The sequence below is a fragment of the Dicentrarchus labrax genome, unplaced genomic scaffold (genome assembly GCF_905237075.1).
Source record: "Dicentrarchus labrax unplaced genomic scaffold, dlabrax2021, whole genome shotgun sequence".
Classification (NCBI taxonomy): Eukaryota; Metazoa; Chordata; class Actinopteri; family Moronidae; genus Dicentrarchus; species Dicentrarchus labrax.
In genome coordinates this window covers 12,790,472-12,807,361 of record NW_026136708.1, presented here as the reverse complement: position 1 = coordinate 12,807,361, position 16,890 = coordinate 12,790,472, and the positions used below count along the sequence as shown (strand labels likewise).

Here is a 16,890-nt window from a genome sequence, read left to right as displayed (position 1 = left end):
TTTTGTGTTAAATTTAGACTTTTTTTTTTCTAGCAGTGTGTCTAAGAACAGGGATTCCCATACACACTAAGCGGTTGCAGGGCTCAACATTCAATACATATGCTCAACATGTAATGCTAGTTGCATTTCCTCGTAGATGTCACCATTTTTACTTTTCAGTCTGGATCTGTCTACCACATTTTCCGCATACTTGTTGTTACCGGTTTGCTTAAAGTTGAAAGAAAATGTAATAAACCTCACAAGTTCTCTTACATTATGTTAACACTGTACTCGCCAGAGTAATGGCTAAGTGCTCAGAATGTGTAAACAGTGTTAAAAATAAGTCAGAAAGGATCAAAGTCGCATTGATACAAACTAATTTAGGCAACTCAAACTGGCTGCTCTAAGCATCCACCACAATTTACAGCTGAACTTCCTGGTTCAACTTCGACCTACCATTCTTTCTATAGTTTTGCACCCTCGTGGTTTTCCTGTGAGGGATTATTAGCAACGTGGTAGCTCATCTGACAAAGCTATTGGCTCACTTTAAAGCTGTATGATTGTCTTCTTATTCTCGTCTACTTGTCAGACCTGTTTTTAGAGATACTGCCACGTTCTGAGTTCTCTAAATTACTCTGTTAAGTACAATATTATCATAACTGATAGAAATGATGGCTGAAACTATGCAGGAAGAAAGTTATAATAACGATTGATTTTAGCAGATTTCTTGTTTTCAAAATCCTGTTTGGTTTATTTTTGAATTGTTATGCAGGAAAGACGTTAGAACAAAGGACATATAAGCAAGATCACCTGTTTGTGTTACCTGTTTATCATAAGCAAGTCATGGAGAATAACAAAAAATAATGGATAAACAAACCCAACTAGATCAAACTCAGCATATATTCAAAGAACAAAATAAAGCAGTATGTTGGACAGGAAGATTGAATATGTAGAGACCTTTGATTCATCACTGGTCACCGATCTTTTTAAGCCATAACCAGCACTGATCAGACAACAGAGTATAACAACTACAGTGGCTATAATCGGTTTGTAACGTTTTCCCACTTCAACTGTGTTTTTTATTTATTTTAAGAAAGTTGGGGACTGAGTTTTGTTACTTTCTCACAAGGTGAAAGCGTTACTTCCTCTGTGTGAGCTTGATTGGGGGTTTGAACTGGCAACCTTCCAATCACCTTTAGGCCGGCAGTAATAAGCTGTGAGTGGTGTTACAGAGCTGCATTATTACTGTAATGACACCATACTTTATATTTCTTAATGCTCTCTGACTTCAGATCTTTGGCAGCTCCTCTCCTCTATTTTTCTCTCTCCATTCATCCTCTTATCGCTCACCTTGTGTGTGTCTGCCTGTCTTTGTGCTGACTGAACTCTGTGGTCGAATCAGCAAGTCAATATAGCTGATCAAACAACCCCGAACAGAAAGGAATACCGAGTGAACTACTGTGAGAGTGAGTGTGTTATCTGTGTGTGTGTGTGTGTGTGTGTGTGTGTGTGTGTGTGTGTGTGTGTGTGTGTGTGTGTGTGTGTGTGTGCATTCATGTGTGCAGGAGAGCAAGTCTGATCATGCTTTGATGTCTGAGCTCTGACAAGGGAGGCAGGATTAATGTTGGTCCTGCCACACAGATACTAACGCACATACACAAACACAAACGTGCACATACAACACACACGGGTGCAGACTAATGTGTTACACGTAACAAACGGTTTGCATGTTAGTGTTGTATTTTCTGCACTACTTGTAGTCGTTGTAATAACATCATCGATCACAGCAGTAGTAATATTTGATATAGCACAACTAACACAGCTGTAGTTGTAGTTGTACAATAGTAGTAGTTGTAGTGTCCCATAGCAGTAGTAATAGTAGTGGTAACAGTAGTACTAGTTATTCTATTACTACAGTAGTAGTAATACAGGTGTTGATAGTTAGAGTAATATTTATAGTAGTAGTAATAGTACCAGCAGTAGTGGTAGAAGCAAAATCATTTTAGTGGTAGCAGTATTAATATATTAGTTGCAATAGAAGTTTAAATAGCAGTAGTTGATTAGATTCAACTTTATTAGATTCAACGAAGTTGAATAGCAGCAGTAGTGGAGCATAATAGTACTAAAGTAGTAGTATTGGTGATAGTATAACTGTAGTTGTACTGTAGTAGTTGTAGTGGTAATATAAAAGCAACAGTACTGTAGTAGTAGCAGTGTTTCCTCTAGGATTTTTTTAGCAGTTGGGGCAGGCCTGTCCGAACAGGGGGTAACAAACGTTTCGGCCTTGTGGCCTTCGTGCATGCGTGAAGCCTAATTCATTAAAACCTAAACTAACATAACTATTTACTTTAACATCATTCCATCTATGACCACATCTATAGACTATTTCCAATTTATATTAGTTTAATTAATATTATATTAGTGACTCACTTACCGTTTTAATGTTTCCATTTGTTTGATATCAGGACGTTGAGCTGAGAACTGACAAGTTGAACGTTGTCCAATTAAAACGGACCCACCGCGGTGACGTTTTTGGTGGAGCTGTTAGTTTAATAGTCGACTTGGAAGAAAGCGAACGTTTTGACAACTACATTGTGCGTCTGCCCCATTTCTGATACCGTGGCAGCAGAAATTTAACAGCGGCCGGCCGCCACTCCAAAATCAACATAGAGGAAACACTGAGTAGTAGACATTATAATTTTAGTAGCAGTAATAATAATAGTGTAATAGTTCAAACAGTAGCAGCAGTTGTAGGTGTAGCAGTAGAGATAGTAGTGGTAATGGTGTTGATAGTAGCATAATAGTGGTTAGAATAGCATTATAGTAGTAGTGGTGTAATAGTTGTAATTGAAGCTAGTAGACTAGTTAAACTAGTAGTAGCAGTAGTGATAGTGAAAATAGTAGTTGTGGTAGCATTGTAGTAGTACCAGCTGTAGTGGTCATATATTGTACATGTAGCAGCAGTTGTAGCTTTAGTAGTGTTTAGTAGCACTGGTAGCAGGACTACATAGTAGGGCTAGTATAGGTAAGCTGTAGCCGTGTAAAGCCCGTTCCACACAGCATGCGTGAGCAACGTGTGTGTGTATTGTGAAACGTCTTGCTTTTTATTTGGGCCCCATGTTAACAGGTTAGAGCAGCCACACTGCCCGTGTGAGCTGTGTGTGTCACACGTTTACACTTTACTTAGAAGAGTTGAGATCTTGCCTATTTATTCTACGTGCAGCCGGCGGTTCTCAGCAAAAACAGACAGTGAAAGTGATCTGTTAATAATCACATCGACATTATACCAGCAACAACATAACCATTCACAACAGTTTCGATGTCTACATCTGTGGAATATGTCACAGACGTGAACCTTGACGTGAGCTTACCTCAACACCTCCTGTATCTGTTTGAGATTAAAAGCTCTTCTGTGTTTCTGTGGACAGAATCTATTCATACATTAACAAGGCTGTATTATTGTATTTATCAAGGACAAACTCATGTAGAAAGACTGGCAGCAGCACCACGCACTGCTTACACTGCTGTGTTGACATAGGGTTAGTGGTAGTATAACAGACCTATAACAACCTTAGTTGTTGTAGTAGGTTAGGTAATGCTTACTGATGATGACAGTACTAGTACAGCAGTATTATCACATGTAGTATTCTTGGATCAGAGTATAATATAAGAAGCCTCTTGCCCAGCGCACAGTATGTTAGCCATTAACTCTCTCTCCCTCTCTCTCTCTCTCTCTCTCTCTCTCTCTCTCTCTGATGCACACACACACACACACACACACACACACACACACACACACACACACACACACACACACACACACAGTGGAGTGTGTCCAGGAATAGAGCCATTGTGTGGTGCTCAGGGTGGAGCAGTCAGTGACACTAACTATAGAGAGCAGAGAGGGAGGGAGCCTCACTTTCACTCCTCTGTCTCCTTCACTCACCCGTTCACCTCCATTACAAGTAATCACATGCACGCACATTTACACAAATACACTACCCCGAACGCACATATTATCACAGTGATGATGATAGTTTCATGGATAAGTGGATTAGCTAAATGGTCCTTAACTATTTCAAGCCTCCATCTTTTTTCCTGTTCCTTTCACACTTATTGTTTAGCATTTTATCTGGCTGCTGGTTTTTTTGTTCCACACTCACACTATAAGTTAGTTAAGGTGTCGGCCTCTTCCTCTTTCCTTTCTCCCTCGTTTCTCTCCCATGTGCGGAGCAGCTGGTGGGTCTTTATGCATGTGTACGTGTGTTTGCGCTTGTGCTTTTTGCTTAAACATTTCAGAGTAGTAGCACAGTAGGACTAAAGAGACACATTAGCACCTTTCCCACCATTTATTCAATGCTTTTACATGGAAATCATCTTGCAACCACAGTCAGATTTGATGTCAACTGATAGAAATAATAAAACTTTTCATGCACACTAATAGCTAGACTTTATCAGGAGTAAAGCAAAACTATCATTACTGGAATTTCTTTCATGTAAAACTTAAGGTCTTAATTCGGACTAAGCGTGACTTCATTGCTAGAATTTTCGATTTGATCTTGGCATGTATGCAGCTTGATCTGGTTTCTTTTGATGTTTCCTTTTTGCGCCAAAACCACAAAGGTCACAGAGACAGTGTGGAAAAAACTATGGTTGTGTTTGACAAAAAGTGCCATGAGTCAGCTCACAAATTAAAAATGACTTTCTTGGGTCAAAAAATGAAACAGCTTTTAAGTTACAACTAGTAACAACTGAGCTTGTGTTGAGATCCTGTATTAATTAACTTAAAGGTAGGGACTATCTCCTTTTTCGCGGGTTTCGTTGCCACCGTAGTTTCTCTTTCACAGCCCGTTCCCACACACTGGTCCTTTAATTGTCCTTTAAGCTGTTACGAACCACACAATCACGTTAATTTACTGCAAACAATAATTGAATCATGACTTTAATCTGGATATTCACCGTCATTTAAAGGGATAAAGATCCGCCTGACCTTTTCCAGCAGAGGTCAGAATCTTTGCAGATGTTTCTGTCATTTGGTCTACACTCATTGATTTAAGTGCAGTGGACAAAATAATAGAAACTGCAGCTGCAACGTAGATTAGCTGATTAACAGAGATTTAAACAGCAATTATTTTGATAATCAAGTATTTGTTTTAGTCTTTTTTTTTCATCAACATTGGATGGTTCCAGATTTTTTTAATGTGTGAATTTAATCCTTTTCTTTGTCATAGATGATAGAAGTAGATAGTAGTGAATATCTTTGCGTTTTGGACTGTGGAAAAAATAGGTTTTTATGTTTCATCTTTGTTTTTATTGTTAAGAAATTACTTTGTTAGATAGTTTGAAAACTCTAGGGATAACTAGAGATAGCTACACTGACCAACATGGCCACAGTAGCTATCTTTAGTAATAACTAGTGTTAGCTAGCAAAACTAAAGCAAACAAATCAAAACAAAATATAATAAAACGTATTAAAAGTATACGTGATAAAAAGTATCAAGCTTGAAGATAATAATAAATAATAATCTATGATGTAAAGCAGGACACCGCTAAAGCTGTGACATGTGCAGTTTGGGCAGTTCTCCAAATCACGTCATGTCCAAAACATAATCTGGACGAGATTCACGGCTACTGTGACAGGAACTAATAACTGAAATAAAAAAACAAATGTCTGCTGTGCACATATTTTTGCACACATGTGTTACATTTATCTGTCACACTGATATTGAAAACAGACACATTTTGGCCCAATCATGCATTTTTTTTGCTGTATTAGCTTGGTGTGACTGCTTATTTTATTATTTTTGGTGCACTGTAGTTTTATTGTTTGCTGCATCCTGTTCTCTCCTTAGCCCCCTCCCCCCTTGGGTATAATCAAAGTTTCATCCAAGTTAAAAAAGAAACTGCCCTTGGTTGGATTGCTATATTGTGCACAGTAAAAATCAGGTACTTTCCACTCTGTCATTCAATATCAGAAAGAGAACAGGAAGTGTAGGACAGCAGGAGGTGTTTGAAAAAGTGAAAGACAACATAGACCACAAGGTTACATGTAGGCAGCACTATCTGTGTTTGTCTCTTTTTGTCTGTACTATCAAATTATGAAGATTTCTTACAGTTTGATGCATAAGAGGGCAAGATTGTGTTTGGTCTTGTGCAGTAAGTTCTGACGTGTTTAAATTCTCTCAGTACAATTCTCTCAAAGCTGCATTAAGCAATTTCTTTGATAGGCGCATTGAATCAAATGACTCTTTGTGATCTGAGTCAAAACTGTAGTCTGCAGCCGCATTAAGGTTATAGTTTTGGTTCACCGGCCTGAATCAAACCACTTCCTGTGTAGCGCAAAATGGCGGAGAGGCTGTGAAGTGGCTGAAGAACGTCGAACATATAGCAATCCAAAGACATCCAGATATTTTTCTCAGGAGTTGGTGGACCAAACCAGGGCTGAAATTGGATTTACATTCGACATGTGACCAAAAAGATGACTGCAAGTCCAGATTCCTCTGTTTCTGCTGAATGTGTAAGTAGTCAGTTGTTTGCCTTAAAGTTAGCTGTAGGTGTTGCTATAGTATCAGAGTCTTTTTGCCTCCTAATGTTAAAAATTGCTTAATGCAGCTTTAATTTCCGTTTGGGGTTAAAACAATAAATGCTAAGGCCATGTGTTCACATCAAGGGGCACGTGATGGTATTGCATGTGCACAGGATAGACGCCGGTGCACTCATTTTGATTTAATTTTAAAGAAACATATTACTTTCATCTCGGTTAATTCATGCCATGATTTGGATTGTTTTGTGCGAACAGTTTTTAAATTCATGTGAGCTAATTTATAAAGAAGCACCTGGTTGATTTTTATGTAGCAAGTTTTACACTGAGTTCAACCACTTGACTTAAGTGGTTGAATTTAGTTGACTGCTTTGAGTTTAGTTTGAATTTGTTTTGAATGTGTTTTGACTTTTTTGCTTCTATGAAATGCTATAAACAGAAATATCTTTGTTATTTGTCCAGTCTCTTTACTTTTGTTTCAGCAGTTCATTTCCCAGTGTTTTGTCCCAACGTGAAGTAAACATGTTGCTTTTCACATATAACATAACATAATTTATACATTTTCACACAGTTAAAACACACTTTTAATGAGAGTTGATTGAGACTTATTGGAAGTAATCTAATATTCTGCAGCCAACTCTCTAATATAGTGTAGTATTCTTTAAATTTAGAGCTGACTGTCATCTATTTGCAAAATGGAGACATAAAAATCCATCTGCCTTTTAGAGTATTGTTGTTAATTTTCAGATTCAGTGGCAGATAAATGGCCCTACACATGCACATAGCTATCTAAAACTATTTTTTACAAAAGGGCAAGCACACATTAACGCAAAATATAGATTTTTGTGTTTAGGTGGGATGTTTTGGGCACTGAAAACCTTCCTGTTTAAGTACCCAGTGTTAGTGCTGATGTGTGCTGGTGTAGTTAAGTTTGCCCTGAGGCCCTTTTAGTCACCTTTTGTGTTCTCAGCCTTTTACAGGCCTTCTCACCTGCTCATTACAGCCTTTGTGGGCTTGTTAGTCCGAGCTAGTGTTAGCGTAGCCTTTGAGCTTGACATTCACCCTTGCTCTCCACTTTCTAACTACCAATCTATAAAATCTGTTCGCCTGTTAGCGACACACACACATAAAAATCCTGCTGGCCTTTTAGAGCGGACACATGATCAGCGTTTAGCATCATTAATGCTGGTGAGCTAATGGATAAGCCATTGAATTAGAGACAGGATTATGTACACGGGAGATTGAATGCACAATTAAACAAACGGCATACTGTCATCTCAATGTTTTGCTGTGTAAATACTTGTTTGAAAGTATTCATTTTAAGGTTATTTTACATTATATATAATTTTAACCTAATTTTATGAGGGGTGAGCATCATTTAACACAAGGTGTTCCTCCCACATGTGCTCATTAATCATTAGCACTGTTAACGACATCAATACTGCTCTCATCTCAGAAGTGTGTGTGTGTGTGTGTGTGTGTGTGTGTGTGTGTGTGTGTGTGTGTGTTAATGGTAGCTGGGGGTGTTTATTATACTGATCCTATGCAGACACACTCTGCTGGACGTATCTGCACTGCATTGTACTAACAAGGGCAGACTCTAATAGGTATGTGCGTGTATTGCAGTAGCTCTTTGATAGTGTGTGTATGCATGAGTTTTGTGTGTGTGTGTGTGTGTGCATGTGTGAGTATAAGGCCTGTACGTGTGTGTGTATAGTTATTATGTCTATGGAGGTCTTTGATGAGTCTAGACAAGGGCCAGCAGCAGTTTTCTCAGACCTAGACTGTGCTCCGTCTGTTTCCCAGGAGATGGCGACCTCTGACCCCTGTGCAAACGCCCCCCCAACCCCGCCTGAGGAGCCGGAGCCCTCCCCCTCCCCTCGCAAGAAGCGCGGGCGTCGGAAACTAGAGCAAACCGAGAAGAATAAGGGTATAGAATACAAAGTCATATAATTCTAATAATATGACTTTGCTCATTTATACAATAATTAAAAGCCTTTAATTTAAGAAAATTACACAACAGATCACTTTTTTTTTTACATTTTAGATGCTTTAAGGATGTGAAACGTTAAGTTAATGATTAATGCCTAATTAATAAAAAACTATTTACCCAAAGGTCTTCAGGAGTACTTGTCAGTTTACCTGAAATTTAAATAGTCAAATAACTTCCAGATTGCAGTGTTTGAAGGCATTTCGACTTTAAATATGGATGCCAGGGCAAAGTGATGAAAATCATGGCTTTACCTCCTCATTAAAGCTCTTGTTAAATCTGTACAAATGGGCCATTTCCTTTCACTTTTCTTCTCCTGCAGACGAGCCAGACGACAGAAACTGCGACTCCCCCAGAGAGGTGAGAAAAGCAGCTTATATCCTGCTTCTGATGTTTTTTTCTTTTTTCACATCCAAAAATGAAGGAAAACCGCACTCATAGTACATGCAGATTTAAGAGTTAAGCATGTAACAAGCTTTTCGTGTGCGTATGTATGTGCAGGGTGAGACTGGGAGGCTGCGGAGGAGGCCTGTCCCCAGAGTCACTTTCCAGGCTGGGGATCCGTACTACATCAGCAGGAGACAGAGAGAAGAATGGCTCAGCCGCTGGAAGATGGAGGTGGGAGAGAAACAGGTCTCTGTCTGTGTGAATTTGTAGCTACAGTAACATGGAGGCTTTTATTGTCTTTGGAGCCCAATCAGAATAAAATGCCTCATGTTGACGCCTCAATCAAACGCTTCTTCACAGATCCTCTGGATTACATTTCAATTTTGGAATATGTTTGTCATATCGTATATTCTGTAAACGTTAAATTAACTGAGAGGATTTGTAAGCTTTTGGATTGGATCTGTAGATGGGTGCTTTGTATTGTAAAATAACCAAAATACAGTAGAAGTCAGCTGTGGTTTGCTCTGTGTTGCACTGAGTAGTCACGTAAAGGGGAAACCCCCTTTGAGGAATCTACCTCCACAACAGAAATGCACTGTGCTCAGTGGTGGGCGATATCTCTAAAAATGTTATCATGATTAGCAGTTAAATTTCCTGTGTTAGGGCCTATTAACTCTGCTGTTTTTTGTTAAATGTTCATTTTACTCAAATAAAATGAGAGAGCAGTCTTAAAAACTAACTACTGAAGATTATTTGTACAATTTAAAAGGGAAGTGAAGCATGTAAACTAGTTGCTGGTGGGCTGAACTGCGTGTTTTCTGGTCGGGAGGGACGACGCGAACAACCATTAACGCTGTACATATTCTACATTCACATATAATCTATTTCATCTAGTATTGCAAAATATATAAAACACTTGCAACGCAAAAGCAATTCAGGTTATGTCAGAGGGCATAATCTCTAAATATAGAAGTTATTTTCTCTTTCCTGCAGTGGACAGTAATGGTAGCTATAAAATGTTTCAGACTGTAGACTATTGGATAGATCTTATACACCTATAAACTAAAATAAAAATAAAATAACTGTTTCGACAGTGTATTGTACGTGTAGGAGGTCAAATACTACTGCTAGCTACAGTCGCTGGGAAGCTCATGGACTCATTATTAGGCAAGTGTTCATTTTAGAAAATGTACTAAATTAACTTAAATTAATTTAAATTTTAATTTGGTTAATCCAGCCGTTAATTTTTTATGACATATCTCAGGCCTGGTCATGTTAATTAAATAAAGGTGATTACATGTAACTGAACATTTGACACGACATTTCATTGTCCTTAAAAGTATTCAAGTCCCTTTGGTTCTTTCCCGTTTATCCAATGTTAGCCATTGCCATCATTTGTTGGAACACATCTTCAGCATATATAAGAAAGGACATTTGTCAAACCGTAACCGTAAATACATTTCCCAAAAAAAACAATAATATTATATAATTTTTGACATTATTATTAATATTAACATGATTACATTATCATAAATTTTCACTTTTTGTTCGATATTTTTTGGATCCTTCATCACACACTGTTGTTTTGCAGCTTTCCCGTCCTTGTTTACTCTGTAGTCTGTATTTGTTTACACTGGAAGGGAGTCAACTTCCTTTCTATACAAACACATAGTTGGCTGGTGAAACAAGAAGAGTATTCTTCTAATTTCATTGGCTCTTTTTTTCTTTGTGACGTTTACTCAACATTTGACAAAGTGACGTGCCGTTGAAAGTGAAAATGGTGCTTTGCCCTTCAGTGGCTGCAAATCCCTGTCATGCACCATTTGTCATGTTAGAAGAACTCAACTTAAGTTGATTTTGACATGCGTTGCCCGGAAGTGTACCAGTGGAACATTTTAGGACTATAACATTGCTGGAGAACAGCCCTGTCAGATAGGTTCATTGGTTTGATTTTTACTGCATAGAAAACACACTGGATGGATCTATAACATTTGAATTAATTCAAGATTTATAGATCCTCAAATTGTTGATGTTTAGGCTTTATCTCATTTATCTGTTTTTGTTTTAGTAGGTTTGGTCAACCTTTCATTTGTATTTTTAGCACATACAGTGGCAGAAGCCTGATAATTCAACCATTTGTCTATTAGTGTAAACTATCTATTTAAACTTCTGCTCACTTGACAATAAAGGCCGTAGCTGTCATTGAGGCCAACAAGGTCATGTCCTAAATAATACTTATTTAAATCTATGGGGTTAATATCATCAAGTGGAGTTTACGTTCACATATTACACATGTTGTAGTTTTAAAGGCTGATTTGTGTGACTCTGATTGGAGTAAATGTCTTTAAAAGTCTGTTTTAGGCAGTAGGGATTCTCCACTATAGTTACATACTTGCAGAAAAAGCTTTGCAACTACACTGTGAATGTGAAAGATCCCTTATAATAATTATTTTACAGAATTAAATGAAATCTGGACTCATTGACTACAATATTTCTAAAATCCTAGCTGTGGCTAACTAGTATTTATTCACTCTCAATTGGAACGTGTGCTATTTAGGTGTTACAGCTGACTCAGGTCTGTGAGGAAAGCCTGTGGTGGCTTGAAGGTTACTGGTTTTTGTGACAGTGAATATCGTAGACATCAGTCTCACATCAAGTCATAGTCCTATTTGGCTCTTTATTCTCCCCTAAACACAAATTTGTGGATAGAAATGTTAATAATGTTATGTCACTGCTCTAAAGTGTACCAAAGTGGACACCTTTTAAACCTGCATTTAAAGCAGCAATCTTAAATATTTTTAATATTAACATGAGAACTTGTATAAGAAAGAGGATGAACAAACAGAGAGAATTATCTCTAGACTCTGCAGTTCCCTTCAGCTCTATAAATCTGTTTTTGCCCTCTAAAAACCTCTAAAAACCCACTGTACACTACCTGCCAGCAGGCTAGCTACTAGCTGGTAAATATAGTGGCGCATATAGCAGCTAAAGAGCCAAATATTTCCATCGGAAGTTGGTGGAGACCAAACACAGAGCTGAAAGAGAGTAAATATTAGATTTACATTGACAGAGTGGCCAGAAATGGTAATGTTTGCTCAGCCTTACAACTTAATGGGGATAATATATCAGTGTGGTTCAAAATGATCAGTTATTAATATTCATATTATTAAATGATCATAAGATTGTATCACATGCATTTACATCTGGCCCCAGTGTACAGAGAACAGTCTGCAGTACCCTAAAGAAAATACTGTGTGCTGCTTTGCTGTAACCAAGAGCAGTAACAGTGAAAGACAGAATTACTAAGAGACACAGGATGTGGGTCTGGTCATGAGAGAGAAAGTCATTCAAGTTGATTGACACAGGCTGACGGAAACACAGGGATGTGAGTGTCAGAGAGAGAGAGACAGAGAGGAGAGAGAGAGTGAAAGAGAGAGAGAGACTTAAATGAAGATGATGGTTTAAAAACACAAATCTTTCATGCCTAATTAAACACACACAAGCTCTAGTTGGTCAAAACTGATACCAGCTTGTCTTTTATACTGCAGAGAGAGAAGAGAGAGAGAGAGAGAGAGAGATAAGTGTGTGTGACATCCTGTTAACACATATTCTCAGTAACTGACTCATCACCTACTCTCAAGACATAAGTCATGTGTTTCTGTGAAACAAATTGAGACTAAAAGTCAGGTTCTTCTCATAACTTTATGTTAATTTGAAAGAAAGGGAGAAGGAAAGGAAGTTGAACTATATATAGTAAATAAAAGAGAGAAAGTAAAATAGTAGCACAGAAACACATTAATTCAGAATCATTCAGATCCCTTCTTTAAGTAAAATGACCAAACACTAAAGGGATACTTCAGGTTCTTTGGAGTATGGTTGTATGAGGTAGTTATCCATAATTAGTGTTTTACCTACAATGGACAGCAGTTGGTGCAAACCTACTCCAAAAAACCTGAAGTATCCCTTTAATGTAAAAATACTTATTAGCTAAATGTACTAAAAGTAAAAGCAAACCTGAGGGGTTGTGAGTTGATTAATGGGAGGAGGAAGAGGATAAAACAAAGTTCTGCTAAACAAAGTTGTATTCATTTTTTTTTTACTTCTGTCTAATCTTTGCTTTTCAATGAAATGTTGGATAATTTTACCTCTTGGTGCCACAAACAATTTAAATTAAATTATCTGAGAAGATTAGAGGGTCGATCATGCTTTGGTAGAGAGAGACACTCTCGACACTGACGTCAAAAGCCAAAAAGATTGGGAACCTCTGGTTTAATCTTTAGCAATGCATTGTATCATCTTATCATTTATTTTCAAAAAGCTTAATATTAAATGTAAATGCAAGCTGTCAAGTAAATGTCGTGGGGTAATTTTCCTCCGAAATGTGTTGGAGAAGAAGTATTAACAAATGGAAATACTCAAGTAAAGTAGCTCAAAATTGTACTGAAGTACGATACTTGGGTAAAAAGCTTTCCACCAACTGAGGAGGGAAACTGAGCAAGTAAAATAAAGAAAGATGAATTAAGTAAGACAGAAAGGCTACAGAAAAGGGAGGAAGGAAGGAAGAAAGATAAAAAAGTAGAGGGGGGGAAGGTATGTAAAGGAGAAGCAGGGGTGTAGAGAGAAAAAAAATAATTAAAGCAGGGCAAGAAAATAAATATAGGAGCGGAAGGGGAAAGAATAAAAGGTAAGATACTTAACTTAGATGTAAAGCAACAAAAGAAACAAAGTGAGAAGGTGAAAGAAGAGAAAAACCTGGGAGAAAGTGTGTACGTGTGTGTGTGTTTGACAGAAAGAGAAAACGAGGTGAAATCAGTGATGGAGACAGAGGTTAACCAGTTCCAGGTTTCTGCCTGTGTGTGTGTGTGTGTTGTGTGTGTGTGTGTGTGTGTGTGTGTGTGTGTGTGTGTGTGTGTCAGTTGAACTGCCGCCAGCTGTTAACACCCCCATCAATATCCCAGCTCACTGCCGTCTGAAGGAAACCTGGTAACTCTGCAAATCTTTTCCATTTGAGATGGGGGAAAAAAATCTGGCATCTTTTAATTTTATGTCTAAAGTTACAGCCAAGAAAATAAATAGTGAGTGGAGCTATAGTGTACTATATGTATTAGAGGGTAGAGCAGCAAGTCATGTGCTGCACACACGCTCAGCTGCGACTTTGTTTTGACCTCTAACCACTTGGTGTGATGTGCAGGACCGCAGTGAGAGTCAGACACACAACCTCTGAAACTATCTGTAATAAGATCTGATCACTGGATCATTACAAACATGCAAAATAACAAAAATGGTTCACTTCCAGAGACTCGCTGAGGTGCTTTGTGTGTAACCTTGAGGGCTAACTAATGTGTGCCTTTTAACCTTTTAAAACCTGCACTGTTTACATCCATCCTCTCTTCTTCAACCTTCATCAGGTGCTTTTTAAGGCCACCAACTGTTTTATGGTTTACTTGTAAAGCTTCAACAATTATTTTCATTACTGATTAATGTGCTGATTCAAAATTACCCTTTTTTATTTCGCACATTTCAGAAACTTATCATATATGAGCAGCAGCAGAAAAGCAGCAAATTCTCACATTTGTGAATCTAAAACCAGCAAATCTTTGGAAGCTTGAAAAGTAACTGAACTGGCAACATCCTTAAAACTTCTTTAATCAGTATTTTGTTTTTTACAAGGAACTGAATGAGTATAATGTGAAAAGTGAATGCTAATATTCCTTTGTGACCACTGGATGTGTGAATGGGAAACTGTTTGTTAACACCTTAATCGTAAAGACTTTTATATGTCAAGTTATCTCCGCTTTGTTTGGAAGGAAACAAACACAGCTGTAAATACTTATTTTTACGCGACTTCATCAGATTTCATACATACATTCCTATTTCATACATTCACTATATTATATTATGTCAGCTTCACTTTATTTTTCTTTCTGTAACTCTAAACTAATGTGACTCTTTGTGTAACTTCATTTCACAGTGATGTGTACTTTTTGTGTGTACGTCTGTGTGTGTGTGTATGCGAGGTCCTGACCCTAACACATCCTATTGCCTTGTCAACTCTGAGGCTTACCTAACCTTTGACCTCAGTGCATGTACCCACCTCATATATACACGCACACACGTAAACACTAGCTTGGATGTGCGAGTGTGTGTCTGTGTGTGTGTGTGTGTGTGTGTGTGTGTGTGTGTGTCTGTGTGTGTGTGTGTTGTTGAAGTTAACCTAAACATCTGTTCGGTGAAGGAGCCATTAAATCACACACTTCACTGTGTCCAATCAGCAGAGAGGGAGAGGGCAAAGAAGACTTGAGGTTGAGTGTATCCCAGTAGACACACATAGCGGAAAAGTGGAGGAGAAAGTGGAGGCGGTGTGAGAGAGACCGCGAGAGAGAGACAGACGAAGAGAATGACAGAGAGAAAGAGAGCCAGGGAGGAGGGATTGCAGTTACAGAGCTGCCATGTCGGGTCTGTAAGTGATTTAATTTTTTTTTTCCATGTGTGCACATGTTGCAGACTATACAAGTGTGTGAAGTGTGTTAAGGTTTGTGATACAAGCTGTTTCTGCTATCAAGAAGTTATTTTATGGCAGGTTTGTTTTTATGTTTGCTAGCAGGGTTTCCTTTTGTTTGCTGAAGTAAAACAGTGTTTAATTCAGCTTTTTTTAGTGCTTTCTCTTGGCATTATGCCAACGGCTTGACACATGGGAGATATCAGCAGTAAAACATCTGAAAGAAAGTTTGATTAGACTGAACAAAGGACGTGTTAGTTCACTTTCTGTTTACGTGCTTGTTTGTTTGTTTGTTTGGGGCAAGTTGGGAGTGCAGATTTAAAAAAAAAAAAAACAGTTTCTTTTCCACTGGCAGCTAAGACGTGATAATGAATGTTTAATATGCTCCCCATTTAAACACCTGCCCCCCTTTTGAGGTTGCTCTGACAAAATTACAGCTAATAAGTCAGTTAATAAGCTGGCTAATAACAGACATCTGTGGTTGTTATAGTTGAGTTTTCTGTGGATGTAGCATGGTCCACCAGGGCAAACTGCAGTGTAAGACAACTCATAACTTTTTTTTTTGGCAAAACAAAACCCTCGTCATCAGTTGCATACGGTATGTCGACCAGTTGTGACCAAAAGAGTCCCAAACATGTAAAATTATTTGTAAGAAACAAAAAAGATTAGAGGGAGGTATAAAAAGTAAAACAGCTGCTTTTCTCTTCTGTTAATCATCTTAAGACCCCTCAGATTTATCTTGTGACCCCTCGTGGGGGTCCTGACCCCCAGGTTGAGGGCCACTGATGTAACAGACAGAAGTAGAATACATAACATTTCTTATTTGTATTTTAGTTTACGCTAGCCCTCAGAAAAATGGATATTGCTTGGTCATCATGTCAACTACTGTGACATAAAGCTTCACATTTCTGCAAAAAAACGCTTTTGAAAATAACAATAACCGTAATAATAATAATATAACTTTTCATAGTACTGTCAGTAGTCTGTAAAAGTTAGCTAGTGCTACTGCTGTAATTGGAAAACAAACCACTTATGTAGGAAGCTGCATGGTTGACATCAGGTTTGGTATACTTTGGTGATGTCCAAAAGCAAACAGCAAACATTTATTTGTATTTATTTTATAATTTATTTATCTTTATAACAATATGTATTTGTCTGTCACAGACAAATACATCTTGTTATAGAGATAGATAGTTTAAAGAAGTTTGAAGAAGTCACCAAATATGTTAAAAACATCATCAAACCACCACATTATTATGCTGCACAGTCAGAGTTGGTATTGTCCTTAAACAGCTATCAGACACTTGTTGTTTAGTCCATTGTTGTTGTTTGTTGATTTTGTCTTTGGGATTAGAGGAATTGCATTAATAGTTAAAAGCTTTTTTCCTGTTCCCTTTTAGCTGAATTACCAGTTTACAGTGTTCATCAGTTTCCCACTGGCTGTAAAGGTGTGCAAATAGCTTCCTAATATGTTACTAATTGGAAAACAATACC

The 16,890-nt window shown here is 37.9% G+C and overlaps 1 protein-coding gene across 13 annotated transcripts in view; it reads left to right on the top strand.

Moving 5' to 3' along the window:
* The window catches only part of dnmt3aa (DNA (cytosine-5-)-methyltransferase 3 alpha a), a 63,918-nt gene that overhangs the window by 18,040 nt on the left and 28,988 nt on the right, over positions 1-16,890 (top strand). For 7 of the 13 annotated variants that reach the window (XM_051410042.1, XM_051410040.1, XM_051410036.1 and 4 more), the window contains exons 4-6: positions 8,327-8,450; positions 8,833-8,870; positions 9,012-9,143. The exons of 2 other annotated variants lie outside the window; for them this stretch is intronic. In XM_051410042.1, the coding sequence (XP_051266002.1) occupies positions 8,327-8,450; positions 8,833-8,870; positions 9,012-9,143 (294 nt within the window). Of the gene's footprint in view, positions 1-6,224; positions 6,497-8,326; positions 8,451-8,832; positions 8,871-9,011; positions 9,144-16,890 lie in introns of those variants that run through there. 4 more of the 13 variants (XM_051410039.1, XM_051410043.1, XM_051410046.1 and 1 more) reach the window with 3 other exon arrangements.